The sequence below is a fragment of the Phaethon aethereus genome (assembly GCF_964289735.1).
Source record: "Phaethon aethereus genome assembly, chromosome: Z".
NCBI lineage: Eukaryota > Metazoa > Chordata > Aves > Phaethontiformes > Phaethontidae > Phaethon > Phaethon aethereus.
Genome location: NC_138577.1, coordinates 14521454 through 14546421, shown reverse-complemented (window position 1 = coordinate 14546421; position 24968 = coordinate 14521454). Strand labels below are relative to the sequence as shown.

Below are 24968 nucleotides of genomic sequence, written 5' to 3'. Positions count from 1 at the left end.
ACTCCTTTCATATCATCTAGTTTGCACATCCAGTCAAGGTCTGTAAAGGGACGACCAGATTTAGCAATAGCATGGCATGTTCTAAAAATATTTTCTACTCTACCTAATGTTATGGAGTTCATGCTCTTCAACATATGCTCAGCAGAAGCTATATCTGGTGAAGCAGTACTGGCAGCTTCCATGCAGGTAGCCCAGGCATGAGCTTCACTACTCTGGTGTGTATTTATAAATTCAAGTTTGAAGTCATCAGTGCCAGAACAAAAATTATGAATATTTTCCCCCAAGTCTACATTGTGCTTACGACATGGTGCACAAAACATTATTCCCCTTTCATCATCATATTTTAACCAGGAGTATTTTGTTAGCCATATTTTTGGAAACTGGCGATTCCTCTTTGTTCTCTGATGTTCCAAATCTTTCTTCTCTTTCCCTCTGTCACCAACTTCTCTCTTGCTAGAAGAATTACTCTTGCTTTTAAATTGCTTCAGTGCTCTTATGGCTATAATTTTAAAAAAAACAACTAAATATAAAATAGTTTTTATTTCATAAATTATAAACTGTATTTTTTCTTTTTTCATTCATTTATTCTGCTAATTTGGGACTAGACTGTGATATGAAATAAACAGCCATGAAAGTGAACAAAGAAAATTTAGATCTACCCTTAAATCACTTGGAGACTATCCAGGACCATCGTAAGAAATCGTCAGTTTTGACTCCAGTTTCCTTTTGACTATCAGAAGTTTGTCAGATTATGCAACCAGTGAAGTGCAGCAGAACCAATAACATTTTTGAAACAGAGATAAACAGAGTTAGGGAGTGGAATTCAGAGTGGTCTTTCAGGCAAAATGTCTCCAGAAGATACTACTGAAATCACAAACCTATTACAATGCCCATTACACCTGACAATAACAGAAAAGCTAACTTGGAGCAAGTCTGTAAATACATAATCAACTACCTGTCAGAAAATGCATAAGATGTTCCAGAGCATATGTAGCTGACCTGATCTTAAAATACGTCTGTTCATTACTGCTTTAAGAAAGAGGAATTGGATAAGCTTCACATTTTGTTCTCAAAATGGAAACATTCTTAAAGCATTGGGTCATTCCCATCTTTTGTAGGCACGAATGCCATAAACTGACATTTTTGAAAATTCTATCTCTCGAGCTCATGAATCTCCTACTTTTGTCAAGTAATTTCATGTTCTTTTAGTATACTGTTGCTATAAGGACATACCTTTAAAAAGAAAGCGGTCAAATAACGAAGACAAATTTCATGCAAAACTAAGACAATAAAACTAGAAATCTATTCATTGGGAAACAGCAAAAGTAAAGTACTGAGGAAATGACCTAAGAACAATCTGACTCCGCACCCTCCTTATTATGATGCTAACATCAAGAGGCAAAATTGATGATTACATTAAGCTAATCATAGAAAGAAATGCCATTTCTGGTGTTTTAAAAGATCTTAAGAAAAAGAGTCCTTGTACCCCAGTCTTTTCTATTTTACAAGAAGGGGCAAATTTTCATATATGCATTATGCAATTTGTGAGAACTGTCTGTTCCCATTGTCACAAAAATGACAGTTTGTCTGCTCCATTCTATTCTGAGAATCCTGAAAGGCCATAATATTTAAAATCATAGAAACATGCAGTTTAGATACATTTTCGTTGTGAGCGATTCTTTTAAAGAATTTTAAATCTGAGGTAGCAGCTGTGGTCCACATGGACAGCAAAAGCAACTAGACAACAGAAAGTTCTTCTGACTTGTGCCCAAGTACCACACCCAGGACCAAAAAGAGAGGAGGAGAAGCATTCTCAACATACAGTAAACTTTAAAAATCTTCCCTAACATTAGGTAGCCACAAAACCACAAGAAAAGCTGAAAAAGAGATCGGGGCAGGATTAACGGATCTGCAACTGCAGAAGTGAGAAGGTGAGACAAAATGGTTGTAACCCGTCTACAGCGCCTACTGTTTCTTGAGGTGTATAAGCACCTGTAGAAATTTCCCATTGATTAGAAAAATGTGGATCAGAGTAGATTCTGTAAGCCACTGTCAGGGATAAAATTCCCTGTAAGATGGACCTTCACTGTTACCAACATTTTTCAAGTTTTCATTTTTTTATTTCAAAACACAAGGTTTTAAAGTCTTAGAAAAATATGTTTGGGACATCATGTGTTTATTAGTGATCAGCTGTATGTGTCTTTAGAAAGACAGCATACCCTACAGTGTGTGAGAAGAGCAAGTATATTGCTAAGAGGCATGAATCATCAGATTAGCTCTACAACCCATCTAAACTATGACCATACTCATTACAAATCCTCCCTCTAGAATATTCTTACCATACTTACCCAAGGAAATAAATATTATGCAGTTGTGTTGCCTATATATCTCTACATTAATTTGTCTGTCTGCCAGTTCTCCCTCACTGATCATTTTAGAATGGCTAATTCAAACCAAGTTTGTCAGTAAGGTAGAGTTATGAAGGTCCTACGAATTTCTTTCAGATCTGTTCCAAGGTACAGGAGAAAGATCTTCATAACACTCCCACTGAGGAAAAAGCAGGAAGATGACCACCTTTTATTCACTCTGTGGCTGAGAGGCGTAAGTCATTCTAAACTCAGTTCCAGACCACACACAGTATCGAGTGCATCCTGGCCATAGCTGTGCAAGTAAAACACATATGTAGGATGACAGGAAAGAAGGACAACAGTAGTTTTTTGGGTTTTTTTGTAACTGAGGCTAACAGACACGGAAAGGAACAGGAGATGGATTAGTGGGAGGAAACTGGGTACATGGGAAAAGGTGGGATTTGTTGCAGTGGTACTACAGAAAGAACACAGGATACAAAAGGAAGCCAGCCTGTACTACTTATGAAGCAACCTCTTTTTCACATAAAAATTTGTCATCAGTGAAGTCAAAAGGAAAAGTAATGTAGAAAAAGCTACACAAGGTAGAATTGTTTTTCATCAAAATCTTTTAAAAAGTGAGTATCATTAACAAAAAAGTATCATTATCACATGGTGATATTGACAAGCATTTATATATTTTCAATAAGCAGAACAAAAACATAATAAACAAATGCATAAAAATTAATTAGTGAAGAAATCAAGATTATGACCACAAGTGAAACTGAAAACAGAAAAATAAACATTCAAAAAGGAGCATTAAGAATGACAGCATCGTAAGTGTACACTGGATGTACACCCTGTGAACCAGAACTGTGACATTTTAAAGGGACATAAGAAATAAGGAGTAATCACCATATCTTAGTTGTATGGCAGAGATATACAAAAGAGACTATTTCTTACTGATACACCAGTCAGCAGAATGTTTTCATATGGACACTGTATGAAAATATTTCCCTAAATAGAGGAACTGTAGTAATAGTAGATTATAAATTTATACAGGTAACAAAATATGAAGAGATTGTAAATCTATATTAGAACTGAGAATTATGTTAACATTTTATTCCATTTTCATCAAATTTTGCCATAACATTTATACAGATTTCTATTCCCCTCCATTTTCACTGAGAAAAACGTTTCCATAGCAATTTTTAAGTAGAAGTTTCAATGATGATCTATGTGAGTTATGCAGCAGAATCTGGAGCAATGTTACAAGGAATGAATGAGTGAAATAAACCCTAAGGCTGAATTATATTCATCTAACTTTAGCAGTCTAAAAGCTAGTAATATGGGATAGTTCTGTCCTTAGATGAAAAGACAGGGGTCGCAAAAATATGATTCATTCCCTCCAAGATACTGAGACACTCATCACCCCTTGCAAGTGATTTTCACTGTAATTATTTACAACATTTATTTACTAATTATTACTGATTCTGTTATGTTATATACCCAATCTTCATTAAGTAGCAAGAATTGGAATTTTAAGTTTAGAATCACACAGAGTAAGGTATGCCTCTTGCTGCACAAATGCAATGAGAGGAGAGTTCCCCTGTCCCACTGACTGAAATCTTAATACTTGTATATATATATTCAAATGCAGAAAAACATACACAAACATATTAAATATGTTTCTTGAAAGTAATTGGATACACATATTTTTAAACACTATAGACAAACAGTCACAGTTTTCTGAAATTAAATAACATACATGATTTAGTAAGTAACATGAAGTGTAAGTGAAACTAAGTTAGAACTATCAAATTTTTGATTACCTGTAGGGAGACGTCTATTCTGGATCTCTGATTAAGGGCTTTATATCCCAAAAGTTTAGGCATTTTCTATCTATATCATTTGTCTAGTAAATATACCTCTTCTGTCTACAAACTCAACCTTTCTTATTTTCAAGTTTTGAAAAAAGCACATTGCAAAGAAATATAGTCTTAGAAAAGACCAGTTAGAGATGATGAACTTATTTCTGTGCTCACGTATGGACTTCACTCTCTGTTCACATCAAAGTCACATCATGAGGATTATTATTGTAAGCTCTTGAATTGTTTCTACACAAGTGCTTGGGAAGAGAAAGCATAATCTATAGACATTATTCAGGCTCAGTATATAATTCAGACTGTTCCACTCAACAAAACATTCTATTAAAAAGGTAGAATTTCAGCTGACACTTTAATATTGCCTATCTGTTCCAAATCTACCAACACAGTAAAACTCAATTTAGAAGTCTACAATTTGAAAAGAAATACAAATAAAATTTGGTCATAGGCTGCCCTCTATGTTTTATTGGTTCACATCTTAGCAGACTATTCTAGAGTTTTATAAATAAGCATTTTAAACATTTTTTGGATATTGGATATGGAAGTTTTTTAAAGCTGACCGAAGCTTACTTAGGATGAATAATCAGTTCTGTAATTCAAACTGGAATGGCTCATGAGGATCATGACTGTGAAAAAATGAATAAGATTTAAAATGTCCTTTTGTAATTCAGTTGTAAGATGGAAAACAGAGGTCTGGGATAGAATCTATTTTATCTGTTTTGTACCAAAATTGCGTTCTCTGAAGCACCTTTAGAAGAAAACTGAGACATTCCAGATGTGTGCTAATTGAATTGATAACAGATGTGGTCATTCAGGAAGAACATAGTACTAAAGGGAATCAAAGGGAATGAGATCTAATCTTTTTGTTGATAAGAACAGAACACATTCAAAGAGACTGTAGAAGAGAAAAGAAAAAGAGTGTTAGTAGCTCCATTTAAGATCTGCCACAGTTCTCCCTATAAAAAAGCAGCATGTTCCTGAGGCAATATATTAAAGCACTGTTACGAAATTGATCAAAGAAGTTAGTGAAATTAACAAATACTGCAGAGACAGCTTGAGTTTGGGCAATGGCACTTGGAATAATAAAAAAATAATAATTTAAGTATTTCCTTATTGAATGAAAGACTGCGTCAACAGGTAGGGAGGTCCAGCATAGGCTGTATTTTTTGTCCATCGGTTCTTAGAATGGTGAGTAACATGCTTCCATGAAGAACCAAGTGTGCAGGATAGAACAAAGTTGTCTGTGACGAATTGGCAGTTCTTTATTACTTTAAATTCCTAGGAAACACAAAACTGTTTACAATTTTTATAAGATTTCTTTTGTAAATATGACAATTTTTACGTATATTGGCACTCCCACTATTTGCTTTCATTTTGGCAATTGTTAAACATATCTAGAAAAGACATCCTTTTGATATTTACCAAATATCCTGTGAGAAAACCGTTTACGTGTTTATTTCTTCCAGCACAATAATTTCTCCTTTGCTACTCTCTGTTTGGATTTCTAGGTAAAATTCTTCTTCATGTAATCTCTATAATGCTATAGAAAATAACCCTAATATTCCATTTTCAGAACAACTTTAGGAATTTTTCTAAGTAGTACAGAAGATTGGTAGCTTTATTCTGTTTAGACTTGTCCTATAGTCTATGCCTTGTGTGCTCATTTGTGTGGATTCCTCTTATGAATGTTCAGATGACTGCTCCAGTTAGTAAGAATTAGAAGACTAAGATGTTTGGCAGCAAATGTACATCTGCTTAGAGGTTCTCCAAGACAGGGATTAGTGTTAGCTGTGTATCTCCTTCAGAGCTACTGTCCAACGCTTCCAGTGTGCTGGGTGCATTAGTGTTTTTCCCTCTTTTGTTCAGTAAGAGACTAATTACTAAGGAGGCATATATTTTCTGCTGAGCAAGGGGAGACAGAAGGATGTGAAAAATTTTCCTGATGTTTTAGAAGAGGAAGGATTTAACTCTTCCTGTGGAAGGTTAATGACTGCCTTAGGAAATCTGGGATGTGATTTATGCAGTCTTAAAGTGTGTAAGAGAATGGGAGGAAATATTTTAAAGATGATTTGCAAGCTTGTGGTTCCCATCCTAATTCAGCTATCCAAAAAGGTAAATATCTTTACTTAATCATCATCAGACAGTAGAAGAATGTTGATGCATGTTTTTTGTGACCTTACTTTAAACAATAATTCTTTACCATTGTCCCAGAGAACACGCAATGGCATTCTCTTACTGTCTGGTGATGAGTACCTGTCAAGGTACTTACTTTTTTGGAGAGCTGTACAAGTCATCCTGGGTCATTTTAGAGAATATCATATATATTATATAAAGGACAATGCTGTAGAAAGATAAATATTTAATTTGTGTTCTTGCTAATTATTACAAATGTACAAGGAAAATAGTTCTGTCTTAAACATGTCAATAATAATAGAGTCTGTATTAGACAAAATTTGTTAATTTTAAATATCTTAATGAATAAATTATTTAAAAACAAAAGAAAACCTTTTAAGTGGAATGACCAGTCAAACTGGTATCTGTGTTTCACCTCTACGGCACTATCTAAAGGTTACAAATGTACAGATTTTTAATTTCACATGGCATTATATATGCAATATTATCTGCTAAATTAATCTCTATAGAAATAGTTAGGAATGCTTACACAAACATCCAAGCTCCTACAGTATAGATAAGATGATATGCATCTCTCTAAAGGAAAACTGTAAACATCTTTCGGCCTAAAGTGGGTTCATGCTCAAAAGGTAGTTGGAATTTCTCCATAAATACACATGACAAGCATTTCTGAATAAAGAATTAAATTCAACTTCATTGTCCCTTTGTAGCTTTACTACATTGGAAGAGTTGGATCCAAAATTGTAAGTACACGTTTACACATTTTATTTCGCTATCTTAGTGGCAATCATACTAAAATTATAATTATAATATGGAACACTGGTAGCAATGAAACTCAGAAAATATGTGTTTAACTGCTTTACATCTCAGTTTAAAACTGCCTTACCTAAACAATTTTGTAACATTTATAAAGCAGTAGGAAGTTTTGCAAGAAAGTCTTTTCAAGAATCCTAAGCCTAAGCTTCCCATAATTAGAGGGTAGGCATGCAATAAATGCACGTAACAAAGGGAAAAAAATACATATCTGAGTTAACACTTCCAAATCACCCAATGCAAATGGCACACATTGACTTGAAGAATATAATGGTTAATAGTTATAATAGTCCCTATACAATAGTTTCATTGAAATACTGATTTCCATAATAATGTGTTTTAAAATAACATGGCTTCAGTGTTCACTGAACTATGAATTCGTGAACAAGTTAAAGATTTGCACCTTTAAGCAAAGTAAGCATGATATGTGTCACTCCTAAAAACATATTACAGAGACACTTGTTAGAGCAATATTAAGTATGTGGTCTTGAACATATAAAGCCCATAGCAAAGACATTAAAGGCTTTCAAGTGGTCTGGTATTTCACATTTTTTATATTCTGCACTATGACTTTAGTTTCATATGTAGCAGGATCTTTAACTGTAGTATGATCTTTAACAATACAGGTAACTAATGTTTAGTAGTTCCCAGCAGTTACTTTAAATTTTAAGTATGTAACTAACAGTCCTTCAGGAGTGAAACCAAAAAATTTTTCTTACCTTTAGGTGCCACCTGTAAAAACTGCTTATGAAGTGTAGTAAGTTGTGAAATAGTTAGAGTACCACTTCCTGAGGTCTCTAGGAGTGGAACATGTGGTGAAGGAACAGGGTCAGGAATCACTTTTACATCACTGCTGATGAAGAAATCTGTTTCTTCTAAAGTAATTTCGTATTGGATTTTGCTAGAACTCTCGATATGATGTCGTGCAACCTCAATCAGCTTTTCAACACTGTGAAAGTGTAAATGCAGAAAACAGTGAGAACTTTGAATATACCATGTTAATAACTTAGGTTCAAATTTCAATGTGTTCACACTTTGAGAGCTTTCCTGAGGTAAAAATTACAAATCCTTTATGTGAATTATGTACTCAGCAAAATCATTAGGAAGCGTACTCCTCCTCAGGCAGCAAGAAATCTTTTGACTATGGTAAGAAATTTATATATAAGCCACAGAAGAGGCCTGATGGAAAAATATGAAAGGATGAGACTTTCTTTATTCCATAAATTTTATAGGGGTGGAGCATACATGTTCCATCTCTAATCATCCTTTAGCCTACTTCAATGCCTTGTCTTTTGCTCTGCCCCTATATCCTAGATCTACAAAGCACTTTCTAGACTAACAGTGTGGAGGGGCATTTGAAAGCCTGTTTCAAGTGTAATGAGTACAATTCATACAGGGAAAGATGTCAGCTGTCTATAACATTCAACTAGTCATAGGTTTCGCCTGGGGTGTCAGGTCAAAGGACATGATGTTCTGTAAATATTGTGTCTTTGGTAGTGCTTGTTGTCAGGAAAGCAAATAAAACTTTTTGAAAGGCAGAAGCTCAGCCTCTTTGAGTTATTGGGTGTTAGAGCCTAAATTCATGTCTCTTGTCTTGGGCTTGCCCTGACATGGATCAACTAGCACTGTCCAGGTATGCTTCAAAAGTTAGAATGGGCCAGAAACATTTTCCAAAAGCAATGTGACCCCTCTGTTTTGGAGAGTAAAAATCTAATGGTATGAACATAGGCCATTCGATCCCAGAAGGCCTAAGTGTCAGAGTGGTCCCAAGCACATTTTATTTACTAGGACAGAAAAACTGCAAAGAACCTTTTTTTTAATGGACCTTGAAATAATTTTGAGAAATGTTATACATGTTATACATGTAAGAACAGCAGGTGGAATTTTCTGGCATGTGTAAAGTACAGGAAAGAAAATAAACCCACAATCCAAAGTGACAGAAGCCACTGAAATGATATAGAGGTTTCTACTAAATGGCATAACTGTTTGTCTGCTGATGCTCGTAAATCTGCTAAACCTGTAATCTAGAAAAACAGCAGAACTGATAATTACCTCTACTGCTGCTGCCAGCAGGACCTTCTAATCATGAAAGAAATTAGGTATTACCATTCATGTATTTAAGATAAAATTAAATTCCAGTTTATGAAATTAAATTATTATTTTCTACATATTTTTTTCAAATTATTTGTTTCTATATAAACAACTATCTTTACTAGCATAGTCTAGTTTGAAAAAAAAGGTTCCTGTTTAAAATTAGATATACATTACCTGGACATTTCTGCCAAGAACCTGGATCCAAACCACTTTTCCATATCTTTATAAGCCTCTTCTGCTTTCATTGTTAACTCTTGAACAAATGCTAAAGCTTTTTCTCTTATAAGTTCTAGTCGAGATATTGTGGCTATCTCTGTTTAAAAAGTAATGTCATAATAATCAATACTTATAAAATTTGAGGAAAATTCTCAGTCCTAAGCACCTGAATTTTAACATGTTAACCTGTTTTTATGCAGTAAAATGTTTATTTAATTTCTTATATTCTTGAACAAATTATTTTTCAGAATCACCCCTATTGCACCATGGTTTTTACAAAAGTGTGTCTTCTATAAGCATCAGAATTTACAAGGTAACAAATATCTTAATAAAACTAATATAGAGGTGCAGGGGATGTTTAAGTAGACAGTGACATTGAACTAAATTAACACTATACAGCAACAGACACAGAAGTTAATGATGCAAGTATGAGTACCCTGGTGTAGATAAATTTTAAAGAAAACACATCTAAATCATTATACATGTTAATGACAATAAAAGTTTGTTTTTCTATTTCTAACCTCCAGCCCTTTAAAATTAACCTCACAGGATTTACTCCAAGCTTCCTACATGTGACTATTTTATACCCAAAACTCAGGTTGCATTAGAAAAGAGTTTGGTTAGTGAGCACTAAGTGTTGGTTAGTCACACCTCTACCAAAATTATGCATAGTGTAGTTACATGAAACTTTTAAAAACATTGAGAATTTCATTATTAGTTTTCCAAATGCAAAGAACTGAGGAAAAAAACCCCAGTCTCTCATTGAGACATTAATACTTTAAAAAGGAGCTAAAAGGACAAGAAATGGGAACAAGTCAGCAATGTCCAAAGTGAAAAGGATCCCAACTGGATGAAAAGACAACTACGGTCCTGTATTGAGAGACACATGGAACAGGCACTGAAAGACATTCAAAGCCTTCCAAAAGAAGAGCAACAAAAGAGGACCAGTAGCAAGAGATTATTTCCAATCCTGAAGGCAAAGTCAGAATTTAACTTAATTTTTGTTCATATTTTACCTTCTGTACTGCATAATCTTTTAAACAATTAATATTATATAGTAATTGGTTCAGTGACTTCAAAGTTAAAGACTGTAAAATCATTATAATCCTTACTCTGTAAGCTACAAAGTTTCCAAAATACCTAGGTTTGGGGCTGAAACTTTCTTTGGGCAACAATCGTAGAAAGATGGACCCTGAAAAATATATGGCCTGTTCTTTTAATGTTATTTCCAGTCAGATTCACCTCTGTGTCTGGCAAGATCATGGAGCAGATCCTCCTGGAAACTATGCTAAGGCACACTGAAAATAAGGAGGTGATTGGTGACAGCCAACATGGCTTCACTATGGGCAAATTGTGCCTGACAAATCTGGTGGCCTTCTACAACGGAGTTACAGCATGGGTGGATAAGGGAAGAGAGGCTGATGTCATCTACCTCAAATTGTGCAAAGCATCTGACACTGCCCTTGCATGACATCCTTGTCTCTAAATTGGTGAGACATGGGATTTGAGGGATGGACCACTTGGTGGATAAGGAATTGGCTGGATGATTGCACTCAAAGAATTGTGGTGAATGGCTCGATGTCCAAGTGGAGACTGGTGATGAATGGTGTTCCTCAGCAGTCAGTATTGGGGATGGCATAGTTCAACATCTTTGTCAGCAACATGGACAGCAGGATGTGATTCTGTGTTCATCCTGGAGAAGAGAAGGCTCTGGGAAGACCCTATTGCAGTCTTTCAGTATTTGAAGAGGGCTTCTAAGAAAGATGGAGACAGGCTTTTTAGCAAGGGATAATGGTTTTAAACTAAAAGAGGGCAGATTCAGACTAGATCTAAGGAAGACATTTTTCACAATGAGAGTGGTGAAACACTGGCACAGGGCAGATTCAGACTAGATCTAAGGAAGAAATTTTTCACAATGAGAGTGGTGAAACACTGGCACAGGTTGCCCAGAGAGGTGTAGATGCCCCATCCCTGGAAACATTGAAGGTTAGGTTGGATGGGGCTCTGAGCAACCTGATCTAGTTAGAAGATGTCCCTGCTCACTGCAGGGTGGTTGGACTAGATGGCCTTTAAAGGTCCCTTCCAACCCAAATTCTTCTTCTATGAACTGTGATTGAATGCACCCTCAGTAAGTTTGCTGACGACATCAAGCTGTGTGGTGCAGTCGACATCTGGAGGGAAGGGATGCCATCCAGAGGGACCTTGACAAGGTTGAGAAGTGGGCCCATGCAAACCTCATGAAGTTCAACAAGGCCAAGTGCAGGGTCCTGCACATGGGTCAAGGCAATCTCAAGCACACATGCAGGCTGGCCAGCGAATGGATTCATAGCATCCCTGAGGAGAAGGACTTGGGGGTATTGGTTGATGAGAAGCTCCACATGACCCGGCAATGTATGCTTGCAGCCCAGAAAGCCAACTGTATCCTGGGCTGCATCCAAAGAAGTGTAACCAGGAAGTCAAGAGAGGTGATTTTGCCCCTCTACTCTGCTCTGGTTGAGACCCCACTTGGAGTACTGTGGTTCAGCTCTGGAGCCCCTAACATAAAAAAGACATGGACCTGTTGGACCAGAGGAGGACCCCTTGCCCAGGGAAGTGGTGGAGTCACCATCACTGGAGGTGTTCAAAAAATCTGTAGACATGGCACTTCAGGACATGGTTTAGTGGACATGGTGGTGTTGGGATGACGGTTGGACTTGATGATCTTAGAGGTCTTTTCCAACCTTAATGATTCTATGATCCTATGATTCTAAATCTTGGCTTTTTTGTTAAATATAAGATGAAAATGAAGCAACCTCAAGAAAACAAAACTTGTCAAGGAATCACTAAAATTTGTCTTCATACTATTAAGATCTTCAAAGTTGCTACCATTCCTCTCATTATCTAAAAACTGAGAATATTTATTCCTAAATTGCTTTTGGATTAAACCGTGTTGAAAGTGTGAGGTGTACAAGCATTTCGTCTGATGTGGACCTAATGAAGCCTTATGAGTTTGGGTTTCATTCATTAACTGCTGTTTGCCCTCTACATTTCATAATAAATACTATGCAAAAGTTAGCCTGCCAAGGAGGTAACATACATGATGATGGGCTTGCCAACTGTTGCTAAACAGAATCTCTAACAGCTAGGTTCTACTTTCCCTTTAGTGAGAAAGAGGTCTTTTTCTTCTATTCTAAACCCATCTTCAAAAGAAAATTTTAAGCTTTTTTCAGTTTGGGACTTCTGTTTTTCAGGCATCTACTTTTGGCTGAAATTAACCAGTTGGCTTGGAAGTTATTGGGTAAGACAGACAAAGAGACAGAACAACTGAACAACATATCATTTTTGGAAGGGTCTATCTGGAAAGAAATTTGGAAGAACAAACAAACTCTGTGTCTTGCTGCTTGAATCCCATGTGGCTTGAGGAAGAAGGAATCAGAGAGAAGAGCATCAATGGAATATATAATTTCCAACAAAATCTTTCACAGATCAAAACATTTCAAATACTGAATTCAATTCAATTGAATACTGAAAAGTAGCTAACCACCTATGTGAAATATTCTCTCCTGATGAATACTTGCTTAGTCATGGAAAATGAAATTAAATTAAATCACAGAATGATTCACAGAACCAATCACAGAAATCACAGAACCAATGAAACAGAAGAGAATAAAAAGAAAAATGAAAAACACATTTCTATTTTAAATATATTTACCTCAAAATTACTGGTGACTACCACCCTAAAAAAATTCCTGATTTCTCCGGACACTTTTTTTTCTCCCCTTCTTTTTCTTAGTCACACATGCATTTTCCCTAGAGTTTCTGGCTAATTTTGACTATTTCACTACCTAAATTAGGAATAACAATCACCCCCCAATATAAGTAACCAAATAGTAACATACCCTCATGTTTTAAGGCACTGAAATATTCTTGCTTTATTTTAAGTGTCAGTTCTCGTTTCTTTAATTCTTCTGTGTTTATAGGAACTGGACTGACTTCAACCACAGATGCAGTAGAAGATGGCCCTGCAGGAAAATAGGCCTATCACAGTCTTTATAATTTGCTGGTAAGTTTGTGTAACTGTACGCAGGCACTCACAAGACAGCACACTTTTTAAATGAAAAATGGCACTTTCCATTATACTTAATGTGACCGTTTTTGAAAATACAAAGGTGGTTTACTGAGGTGTCTTATGTCAACATAACATATTTATATTTCTTCAAATGTGATTTACATCTGCAAGACATGCTAAGATTAACACTGCATAAAATTACTCCAGCTTATTAAAATCGGTTAAATTTCATCCCAAAGCGTATTTCTAAATGGAAAATCATGACTGAGTAAGTGTGCCTCTATTGTAATCCTAGATGGTCAAAATATCCTCTTTAATCCTAAAATCTACCAATGCACCACAACCAGCACATAAATAAACTTATTTTGAATGACAGCTGTTCCTTCTGGAGCAAATTCAGGTTTGCAAACTGTAGTAAAAATGCTATGTTAGTAAATATCATTGGTTACCATCAAAGCAGTGAAAAGGAAAATAATGTTACTTAAAAAAATCATAACAAGTCAGAAGAAAAAAAAAAAGAGATGTATGTTATTTCATGCCTTTCTAAACCATTGTTAGCTGCCTTTGCAGCTTGTTTTAACTTAAGTATCTGTGAAAGACACTGTAAAGGTATTTTATCATGTTTTTAAAGATTGCATGAAATTCTGCAGACACAACACTGACTATTACTCAAAAATATTAATATACTTGTAACTGTTTTGTCATAGAAGAAGAGCAGATAGAGCTTTTACAGAAAAAAATAATGACATTTGCATGATACGTAAGGTCAACATAAAGCAAATGTCAAATCTAGAAGTGATAAAATTACATGTGATAAGTTGTATCACCCAGTTACTAGCTATATCTGTTTCCTAGGAAATTATTCTATTACAGGAGCACTACAGTAGCACTGTATTTGGCATGAAATCTAAGTTGATACTTCAGTTATGGATACATCAGTTGATACTTATCTTCTACCATAAGGCATATACAGTTGAATTCTAGCTGCAGTTCTGTCACTTTATAGTTTTGTGATTTCAGGTAGGTTGTCTAGAACCAGGTCTGAATAAAAGTTTAGTTCCAAGAAGCAAGTCACAAACCTCAACCTAGCCACTTAGTATACAATAGGTCATAGCTGCTGATTTTTTATCACAAAGCTTTTCTAGAAATCTGAAAATGTCATATTCTCTTGGCTGGATTGAGATGCTAAACACACACCTAAGACTCCCTGGTGCTCACAAATTAGGTGTCTAAGCTAAGAAAGGTGTGGCTAAGCATTTGCAGGGCTATACTTGTTCACTGTACTATGAGCAGAATCATAGTACAGAATCAGAGAGAGCACTGAGTACAGTGCAAATAAAATGTCTGTCAAAGAAAAAAAGTCAGCCACTTTATGCATAATAAGTCCAGTTACAGCTTTCTCACTTGGAAATGGAGTACCTGCATTTCAGGCTACCCTCACACCCACAGGACTTAAGCCCCTCTCTTGCTATGTAGAATGTCTTTACAAAAGATAAAAGGTTTAGGCTACTAGCCTTGCTTCCTGCTGGAGCTATGATGTTTTGCAGAAAGAAGTGGAAGTTACTTAAAATGTTACCTGCTCAAGGAAGTATTTATGAAAAAAAATGTATAAACAGCATTGCATGCCAGCATTCCAGCAGACTGCCTGAATTGCTAGGCTAAAGACATAGGGGGTTTTCAGGTCTGTTTCTATTTTGCAAATAAATTTTGTATTCTCACCTGGTTGGACAGATTCTTGCCAGGCCTGTGAGTAAGATCCACCTCAATGGGATTCTAGTCTTTTTTAGGACTGCATATGCCATTAGTTTTTATGTTCTTTATTTACACCATGTTACAGTTATATATAAAAATTATGGATGTTGATAGATCCTTGCTACTATATGGCTTATAAATTCATTCCAAAGTAACTCAGAGTATTGGATAATTTATCCATTCTATTCCAGTACTTCTATTTTAATATTTGAAATACTTTGACTTCTGGCTGGAAAGTAGGGAGAATTTAATGAAAATGTATTTGTTTTGATAAACTAATGCTAACTATTCAATTCCAAAACAGCACATGGGGAAAAATTAATATTTACTTTCTAGGTTCTATTTAGAATATTGATTCCTACATAATAATAACAACACATATGATTAAATAAATGCAATTGCCATTCAAAAGCCACTGCACTCCTTTATCACTACCAGCTTTGTCACATTTGACATTTCAAAAGATAAATTAAATCCAAATTAAATGTCTTGCCTTACTCTTTTCTGTATTACTGACGTATTTACATTTCAGTAATTTCAAACATTGCTAAAACAAAGTCTGCATTTCAAATACCTTTCTTTTTAGTAGCTGATTTGGGGGAAAGCTTTTTGGCATCTTTGGCACCTTTCCCAGTAGCTTTGCCTGACAGTGTCTGTGAAGATTTCAGATCTTCTTTCAGTTCTAGCTGCTGATGTTCTTTTTCTTCCTCCATTTCTTTAGACTGTATTTCCGCTGTTACCTTGACACCATAGTCACACAGAGTAAATAGTATCAACACTGTGCAACTGTGGTTTTAAATAGCCTATACTTACTGAAAGTACTTGCTGAGACATACACACACAAATAAAACAAAGGATATATATAATTGTGTAATTATATCAAAATACTTTATTAAAATATATAAATACATGAAATAAAATTCTACAGCAAAAATGCAAGACAGCGAGATTTTGGTTTTAATCCCATTACCTGTACTCTAGGAAAACCTGAGAAATGTAAGAATAAACAAAATGCAGAGCAAGACGTAAAGGTGCAGAAATTCACTTATTTAAAATAATCAAAAGGGGGGGAAAAAGCAAACCTAGAAACCAACCATTTGAAAAACTTTAACTGATTTAATTGACTTTTAGCTATATATGAAAAAGAACGTAATCACAGCTTTTGAAGTTGTCAAAGGTTTGAGCAAACATTGCATCACAAGATAAAGTTTGTCCCTCTTTTCACACTTCTATTGAGGGATAAGGGGAAAATATATCATGGAAGAAGTAGACCTATATACAGACAACATTCAAAGTATTTGTCTCAGTAATAGAATGAAAGGGTCAATTACAAGTACAGAGTTTATAATACACAGATTCCAGTATCTTCCTCATAGAAAGACAAACATATTCAATGGAAATATCAGTGGTGGAGCAAGAGGCATGAACTTGAGATACACAGTGTGAAGGCTGTGTGTTCAGGCTGCCTACTGAATGGGAGGCTTTGACTGTCCAATCAGAAATGTTTAAGTAAATAAAACATTCCTTACCATATTTGATACTGCTGTTACTGCTGTTTGCCATGTATCAGTAATAAGTTTTTCGTCTTTCCCAAAAGTGGCCACTCCATTTTCAGAATTCTCATCCTTAGCACTCTTCTGTAGAGCTCCCTTGCTTTTTGACTTGGTAATATTTATTTCTGGTGAAGGCAGTTTCCAAGAAACTAAAGGAATCCTTAAAAATAAAATATAAGGCATAATTCACACATCCCTTTATAAAACGTGTTAATTTATAACTATATTGGAGAATATGCTGACAGAATGAGAATGCTATTTTCAAAGTTTGCCATAGCAACAGAAAAGGGATGAACTTTCCTTATGACCAAAAGTGATGAAGTGTGTGGATGTCAAGAAAACTGTCTAGTTTAACTGCAGAAGCTAAGCAATAATAATAGATGGATAAAACGAAATCAAAATGGTTGCATGATCTGCAAGCCCATACTCTACATGGGCTAGAAGCACAGCCTTATTACTTTGATGTGCCATTTCTAAATGAACTGTAAGTATTTTAAAAAAGCACGTGTCATTGTTGACAATATTTTTGATATTGTGAAATTATTTGACAGTATCCCTACCTTTTAATATGGCATTCAGTTCTGTGCATCTTTGTAGGCTGCTTCAATTTATATTTGTCATTACACAACTCATTTAATTATGTTTGTTGGTGCAAATTTAAAACCTGTAATGTTCCATAATAATATGTAACTTAAGTTATGTGAGGATTGTGTTGGAAACTGTCAGCAACACAGAGGGAAGTAGGAAACATTTCTATAGCAGATTTCTTTAAAGGAATGTTTGAAGATGTTTTATAAGTCAGAGATGCATTACTGAAAATTATATAGGTAAATCAGTAAAAAAATTAGGGATAAATTAAACCTACAAGATGCTTCAAGATTCATCATTTGACTATAATCCCTAGTTAAAAATTCTTATTTCCCCATCCATGAAATATACACACATATATTTCCATATACACCCACAAAGCTATCAGTTCATTGTATTTGTTGATATTTATTTAATTCAATAATGCATTTCTACCTTCTTGATTTGTTTTGATCTTCTTTCTGCTCTACACCAATAATATCTAACAATGGGATTCTAGTAAAATCTTGACCGTCATCTGTTGGGATTTTTCCTTCCATTGCCCTGTAGTAGTCATGAAGAAGTCTCTTTGTATCTTGGAAACGATCCACTTCAACCTCAAGAAGAAAGGACACAAAGATTGCAATTCAAAACAGGACAGTACAAATTTCTGTTACATTTTTAAATACATGATAGCAGAAGCAATTCTATATCCTAACAGTTTGAGGAGAGCAGCAAACATAACCATATTTGTTTGAAAATTTATAGTGTATTCAATGCACACTTCTACTTGCATCTATAATATCTTCACACTGGTATTTCTAAGGATTAATAAAAATTTTAGTTGTTAGAATAGGAAATATTATTTACAATAAATGTTTGTTCCATTAAATTTAATGGCAATGTATTTTGATGTGTATGTATTTCTATAGTAGCAAGTATACTAGTACCAACAAATTATAGGGATCTTTTTGTTCAAAAGAAATAAAATCCTTAATAGTATAAAATAAAAACGGTTAAGTGATGGAGAAAATTTTAAAAGCCATACAGTTTTTCTGGACAAAGAAATAAACAGATTTTACACACCTAAGTGTCTGGAAGATCCTTTTTTTTGTGAAGTGTCTTGGAAGAAATCAAGTAAGAGTCAAAAAACATTTAACACCTGTCATGTTTTGATTTATTGATACAGTGTGGCGTTAGTTTCTAACCGACAAAACAGTACTAAATATTCATGGGAAAATGCAGAAAACCACATTCACAAAACGAAGGATAAAACCTTTGTGGTGTAAACCAGCACTTATCCATAGGTTAAGGAGAAAGTATCTTCTAGTATAACAGTGTGTACACAGAAAGGTGGAAATAAATCTGATAAACGGCATTTACACAAAACTATGTGTTTATACAGTAACAGAGGCACCTGGGGAATATATGTAAGTTCCCACAGAAAAACTCACAGAGAGCTCAGGACCAAAGCAGCCTATTTTTGCCTGCTTCTCAAACAAAGCCTTAACATAAAGGTATATTTAGTATATTTTTAGTTCTGTAGTTTTAGCATTAATAACTCATTTATTTTGGGGAGTATATACTAACTGAAGAATGTAAAAATTATTTCATTTGCATTTTTCTTTAGGAAAATAAAATCTTATATATGGCTAATACATGCATTTTTAATTTTAAAATAATATTATGCATATCCACACAAGACAGATCAAATTAGATTCGTAGCAAATCTCATCTGGACTGAATCATACATGTCCATGAAATTTGGCTAGAATAGAACTAGGATTGCAAAGTTATACATGAATATAAAAGGAGAAAAGTAAAATACTTCAGCTTGCAATATTACTTTAATTTGGTTCCCTTATGCATATAATTTAAGAAACATATTTTTAAAATACTCAGTCCTATTAATATCCTAGTTACAGGAAGAATGTGTTTCAGTTAGCAGTTATTTGATATTTTGACTTCTCTCTTTAGTCAGTGGCCTTAAGCCTTTATTTAGGACATTATTTAGATACTTTGAAACAGTGAATAATTTCTTTATTATAGCAACTGACTACTTCACAAACTTTACTTAAATTACCACAACACTCATATGAGACAAGACACTGGTTCCCTTGTTTATTAAACATATAAAAATAACACAGAGAATAAAGGGCAGGAAGCCCACCCTAAGCTGCTTAGGCCTGATTTTTCAGCCAAATTAGTATCAAATGGCATGTGTTTAAAGCATTTTTTTCATTTTTGTCTTTAAAGTTGCCAAAACTTTCAAAGAGCGGTCACTCAGTATAGCAAAAAGCCTGCCTAGCCTGCTCTAGTCTATTTCAGTCCAGCCTGAAACCAAATTTATGCACCTAGAACAGCAGTCACAGGAAAATCTTCACTTCAGGAACTGAAGTAAGTAATGGTCAGGCTGAATGAGAGGAAAGGTGTACTGTGGGGAAGGGGAGAGCCAACTAATTGAAGATAGTCTCTTGAAAACTTTAAAGTCAAATGTGTGAAAGCTGGGTCATATTTGAACAGATTTTCTCAAGAGCAGCAAATGGCATCACATTCTCAGAAACATTCCTTGCAATTATTTTTTTCAGTCTGTAGGTAAAATTTCAAGCCACATTGGTGAAGTTACAACTGAAATAATTTTGTGATAGGGAAAATACAGGACAACCTTAACAGCAAGTGGGTCTACAACAGCAGTGAATTATGTAATTTGCAAATTAAGAGCAAATGTCAATATAACCACAGGAGGATAAACAGCTCCAACATTTCTGTTACAAAAGTCAGATGATTCACTGGACTGATAAAATTGCAAAAAGTACCACTATACACTACAGATTGAAAGTTTAGAGGTTGAACAAGAACAATGGTGTTTTTCTTAAATTTCTTTGCCTGACAAACAGTTAAATGTATGGAATGGCATTTACTTTTTGTCTCTTAACTTTCTAGACAAATTCAGAAGAGGCATGAACATTTGTTTATCTAACTCTCAATCCCTCACTTATTTGGAGATAACCATACAAAACACCTCTTAGTGTTCATTCATTGTCCCCTTCCATTGTAGACCCTGTAGTAGATCCATACCTGCATAAGTGAGAAGAAATGGTTCATTGCAATCCCCCTATGATCTGGTAACCAGCCATCATTCATGATATCAGTACGTTCCTGCTCTGCTTCTTCCCTTCTGTTATCACAGATATCCCAGAGAAGATCTCTTAAGTCCTAAAACACAAAATCAAATATGAGAAACAAATATGAAAGAAAACTTAAATACCTTTTTATGTTTATTATCAAAAATCATAATTTTTGCCTATGCGTAGGGCGTCTTCCCATTTGGGGCTTCTTCTTTCTTGTTATAAATGTCAAAGCCCGGTCAACAAGTTATGTGCTTACAGACAGGTGACAGAAAGTAGCTCTACAAATGTGCCAGAGAAAAGAATACAGAGGTATGACATGAATGTGTAGGCTGTCTTGCTTTCCTCAGGCAGAGAAGACCTATCGAAGCTAGACAAAGACATGAGAAGATGAATAGCTAAGCTCCCAACTGCACCAACAACTTTCCACTTGAATGGTTTGCTAACTAATACACTTACAAGAAGAACACCCTAAGGTGATGTTCAATATGAAAAATTCTGAGAAAATTATGCCAGAGGTCAAGAATTCTTCCAATTTGGATACCTCCATGCCATTTTTCTTTAACGTTCTTTATAACTAAGCACTCTTCAACTAGTGACTATATCTAATAGCAGCACTATGTGGCTCACTGACAGCACTGAAGACATACCAAGCATACAACATGCATGCAAACCCTCTGTTCCCTATTGCGACCTCTGCATGGAAATAGTGTGACAGACCTCTATGTAATAAGAGGTGATGGGAAGAGAAGAGCGCTCTTAAATGCAGTGCTAAGGTAGGCTAAGATGAGCTGTCTCTCAGGCTCCAAACAATTCTACCCCACCTGACCTGTTCTGGGATAAAGAAAAAAGGTATTCCAGACTACCAGACCTGCAACGAAGAGCTTAGGCTTCAGGTGGTAAGTGATTCCATATTCACTGGGCCTTGGTCTCAGCCTAGTATGTCAGATCCTGTTTCTCTCCCCACGTCCAAAGACTTCAGACAAATCCGTTTGTCCTCTGTCAGACAAAAGCCACAGGGAAGCTGACAAATTAGTACTGCTTGGGCTACCCAACACACCAGTGATGGCATAGATACAAGGTAGCCAAGGTGAAGGCTATCATCTGATAGGATGTAGGGACATGCTACTGAATGAAAAAGATATAAGCATACAACTTATCTGTTTTGCAGTGGTGGGTTGACCTTGGCTGTCTGCCAGGTGTCCACCCAGCTGCTCTATCACTCCTCCTCCTGACAGGACAGGGGGACAAAATATGATGGAAAAACTCATGGGTCAAGATAATGATGAGATCACTTACCTATTACCATGACATGCAAAACACTTAGCTTGGGGAAATTAATTTAATTTATTGCCAGCTAATAACAGAGCAGAATGCTGAGAAATAGAACAAAATTAAAAACACCTTTCCACCACCCCTTCCTCTTCCCTAGTTCAACTTCACTCCTGACTTTTCTATGTGTGTACTCATTCAGGATTGTACTGCTCCAGCATGGATCCCCCATGGGCCACAGGCCCTGCCAGAATACCTCCTCCTGTGTGGGCTCTGCTCTACAGGCCACAGTTCCTGCCAGGAGCCTGCTCTGGTGTGGGATCTCCATAGGCTGCCGCTCCCTTCAGGGCATATACACTTGCTCCAATGTGAGGTTGTCCATGGGCTGCAGGGAGGATATCTGCTCCACTGTGGTCCTCCATGGACTGCAGTGGAACAACCTATGTCACCATGGTCTTCTCCACAGGCTATCACAAAATCTCTGCTCTGGCACCTGGAACACCTACTTCCTCTTCCTCCTTCTTCATTGACCTTAGTAACTGCAGTTATTTCTCTCACATTTTCTCACTTCTCTCTCACAGCTGCCACACAGCGGTTTTCACTCTTTCTTAAATATGCTATCACAGAGGCATAACCACCATCACTGACTGGCTCAGCTTTGGCCAGCAGCAGGTCCCTCTTGGAGCCAGCTGACAGTGGCTCTGTTCAACACAGGGGGAGCCCATGATGACTTCTCACAGAAGCCATCTCTGCAGACCCTCTGCTACCAAAACCTTGCCACATAAACCCAATAATATACAACCAAAACAAACTGATGTTTTGTACAAACTGATGTACAGCTCTTTCCAGTACCTTCCTGAGACACCTAAGGAGAAGCATGTTATTCTTTGTCCTCATGTTATTCAAGTCACAGTTTTGATATACTGTAAGCAGTGGAGATAACTGGAGAGGGAGACAGTGAGGTATCTTCCTCTGGGAGAAGCTAAAAGCATATTTTATGTGTCTCTTCTTTTTCTCTCCCTCTTTTCAAAGTAGAACAGCTTCTCTCATCTTCTTTCCTTCTACTCAGGTTGGTGAAAAAAAGAGAAAATGGATGTATGTGCTAAGTTCTCTCCTATCTGGATCAAGAGAAGTAGACCAAGTGACTGACAATGTTCGATGATAGCAATGGAGTGAGAAGGAAGTTGGAGAAATTGCTGAAAGACAGTGTAACAGAGATGGGCTGCTGAAGTGTATTTTATCCACAGTGATTCTGAGTTTGGATCTTTAGGATGTCAAAGTCTGCGCTGCCCTTTGGGCTTTAGCCATTTCAGGAATTTTTCACATGTCACAAAATGGAGTGTATTTTTACATTTCCCAGTTGATATTAGAGAAATTTGCTTTTCAGATTTCACAGCTGGCAGCTTTCAGTATGGATAGTGTTTCAGAGAGGGTCCAGCTGAGAGTTGAGCAGTTTGGGCAAGCTGAAAATGTTTGAGGAAAAACATTCCATAGATTATCACTCTTTTCATTTCCTCTCTTTCCTTTTCTAGCATCAAGGAAGGATGAATGATGGAATTCTCGGATTCAGTGAGGTACAATGGGCAAGGCTTAAAAGAGGAGAGAAAGTACCATCTTCACATTCACCCACAGGTTTGAGATCCAGAAGGACTAGAAAGGGTCCTTCAGAAACTGAAATTCTGGAAATCATGTATTTCCTCCAAACTGCCTTACTTACTGAGGTTAGTTTTATCACAGTATCCGAGTCTCACTGCATCATAGAAGACTACCACCTCCTCTTAACCTAATTTGAAATGGACAATGTCAAACGTGGATTTCTGTTGCAAGTGAAAGGCGAAATATTTTAAATTTTAGCTTTCTAAAATACAGGACAGAGGGATTCCATTGCTTTCATAATTCCAGTTGGTGGAAATTAAAAATATGGATGATGATGGGTGGACTAAAAGTGTTCAAAAAAAGTGTGGATGTGGCGCTTCAGGACATGGTTTAGGGGACATGGTGGTGCTGGATTAATGGTTGGACTTGATGATCTTAAAGGTCCTTTCCAACCTAGTGATTCTGTGATTCTGTGATTCTGTGACTATTCGGTGGATGAGGAACTGGTTGTATGGTCGCATCCAGAGGGTAGTGGTCAATGGCTCAATGTCCAGATGGACATGGGTGACAAGCTTTTTCCCTCAGTGGACCATACTGGGAACAGTACTCTTGAATATTTTCACCAACAACATAGACAGTAGGATTGAGTGCACCCTCAGCAAGCTTGCAGACAACACCGAGCTGAGCGGTGCAGTTGATACACCCAAGGGATGGGATCCTATCCAAAGGGACCTGGACAAGCTTGTGAATGGGCCCATGTGAACCTCATGAGGTTCAACAAGGCCAAGTGCAGGGTCCTGCACCTGGGTTGGAGTAACATCCTCTATCAAAACAAGGCTGGGGGATGAAGAGATTGAGAGCAGCCCTGCCAAAGAAGGACTTGGATGTATTGGTGGGTGGAAACCTGGACATGAGCCAGCAATGTGCGCTCAGAGCCCAGAAGGCCAACCGTGTGCTGGGCTGCATCCAAAGCAGCGTGGCCAGCAGGTTGAGGGAGGGGATTCTGCCCCTCTACTCCGCTCTGGTGAGACCCTACCTGGAGTTCTGCATCCAGCTCTGGAGCCCTCAGCACAGCAAAGACATGGACCTGATGGAGCAGGTCCAGAGGGGGGCCACAACAATGATCAGAGGGATGGAACACCTCTCCTATGAGGACAGGCTGAGAGTGTTGGGGTTGTTGAGCCTGGAGAAGAGAAGGGTCTGTGGAGACTTTATGGCTGCCTTCCAGTACTTGAAGGGGTCTTAGAAGAAAGATAGGGACAGACTTTTTAGCAGGGCCTGTTCCGATAGGACAAGGGGTAATGGTTAAACTAAAAGAGAGTAGATTTATCCTAGATCTAAGGAAGAAAATGTTCCCTAATGAGGGTGGTGAAATACTGGCACAGGTTGCCCAGAGAGGAGGCAGATACCCCACCCCTGGAACATTGCAGGTCAGGTTGGATGGGGCTCTGAGCAACTTGATCTAGTTGAAGCTGTCCCTGCTCATTGCAGGGGGGTTGGACAAGATGACCTTAAAAGGTCCCTTCCAATACAAACTGTGCTATGATTCTATGATTTTCAAGTCC

The 24968-nt window shown here is 36.6% G+C and overlaps 1 protein-coding gene across 1 annotated transcript in view; it reads right to left on the bottom strand.

Annotated features, from left to right (window-relative positions):
* Nucleotides 1–5501: 5501 nt before the first annotated feature.
* Nucleotides 5502–24968, bottom strand: part of SPEF2 (sperm flagellar 2) — a gene marked incomplete at both ends in the record, with an annotated part of 64002 nt that continues 44535 nt past the window's right edge. Inside the window, 8 exons of the mRNA XM_082012873.1 lie at nucleotides 5502–5524; nucleotides 7897–8126; nucleotides 9446–9584; nucleotides 13366–13488; nucleotides 15862–16027; nucleotides 16817–17000; nucleotides 17864–18024; nucleotides 20486–20623. Coding sequence (XP_081868999.1) covers nucleotides 5502–5524; nucleotides 7897–8126; nucleotides 9446–9584; nucleotides 13366–13488; nucleotides 15862–16027; nucleotides 16817–17000; nucleotides 17864–18024; nucleotides 20486–20623 — 1164 coding nt within the window. The remainder of the gene's footprint in view (nucleotides 5525–7896; nucleotides 8127–9445; nucleotides 9585–13365; nucleotides 13489–15861; nucleotides 16028–16816; nucleotides 17001–17863; nucleotides 18025–20485; nucleotides 20624–24968) is intronic.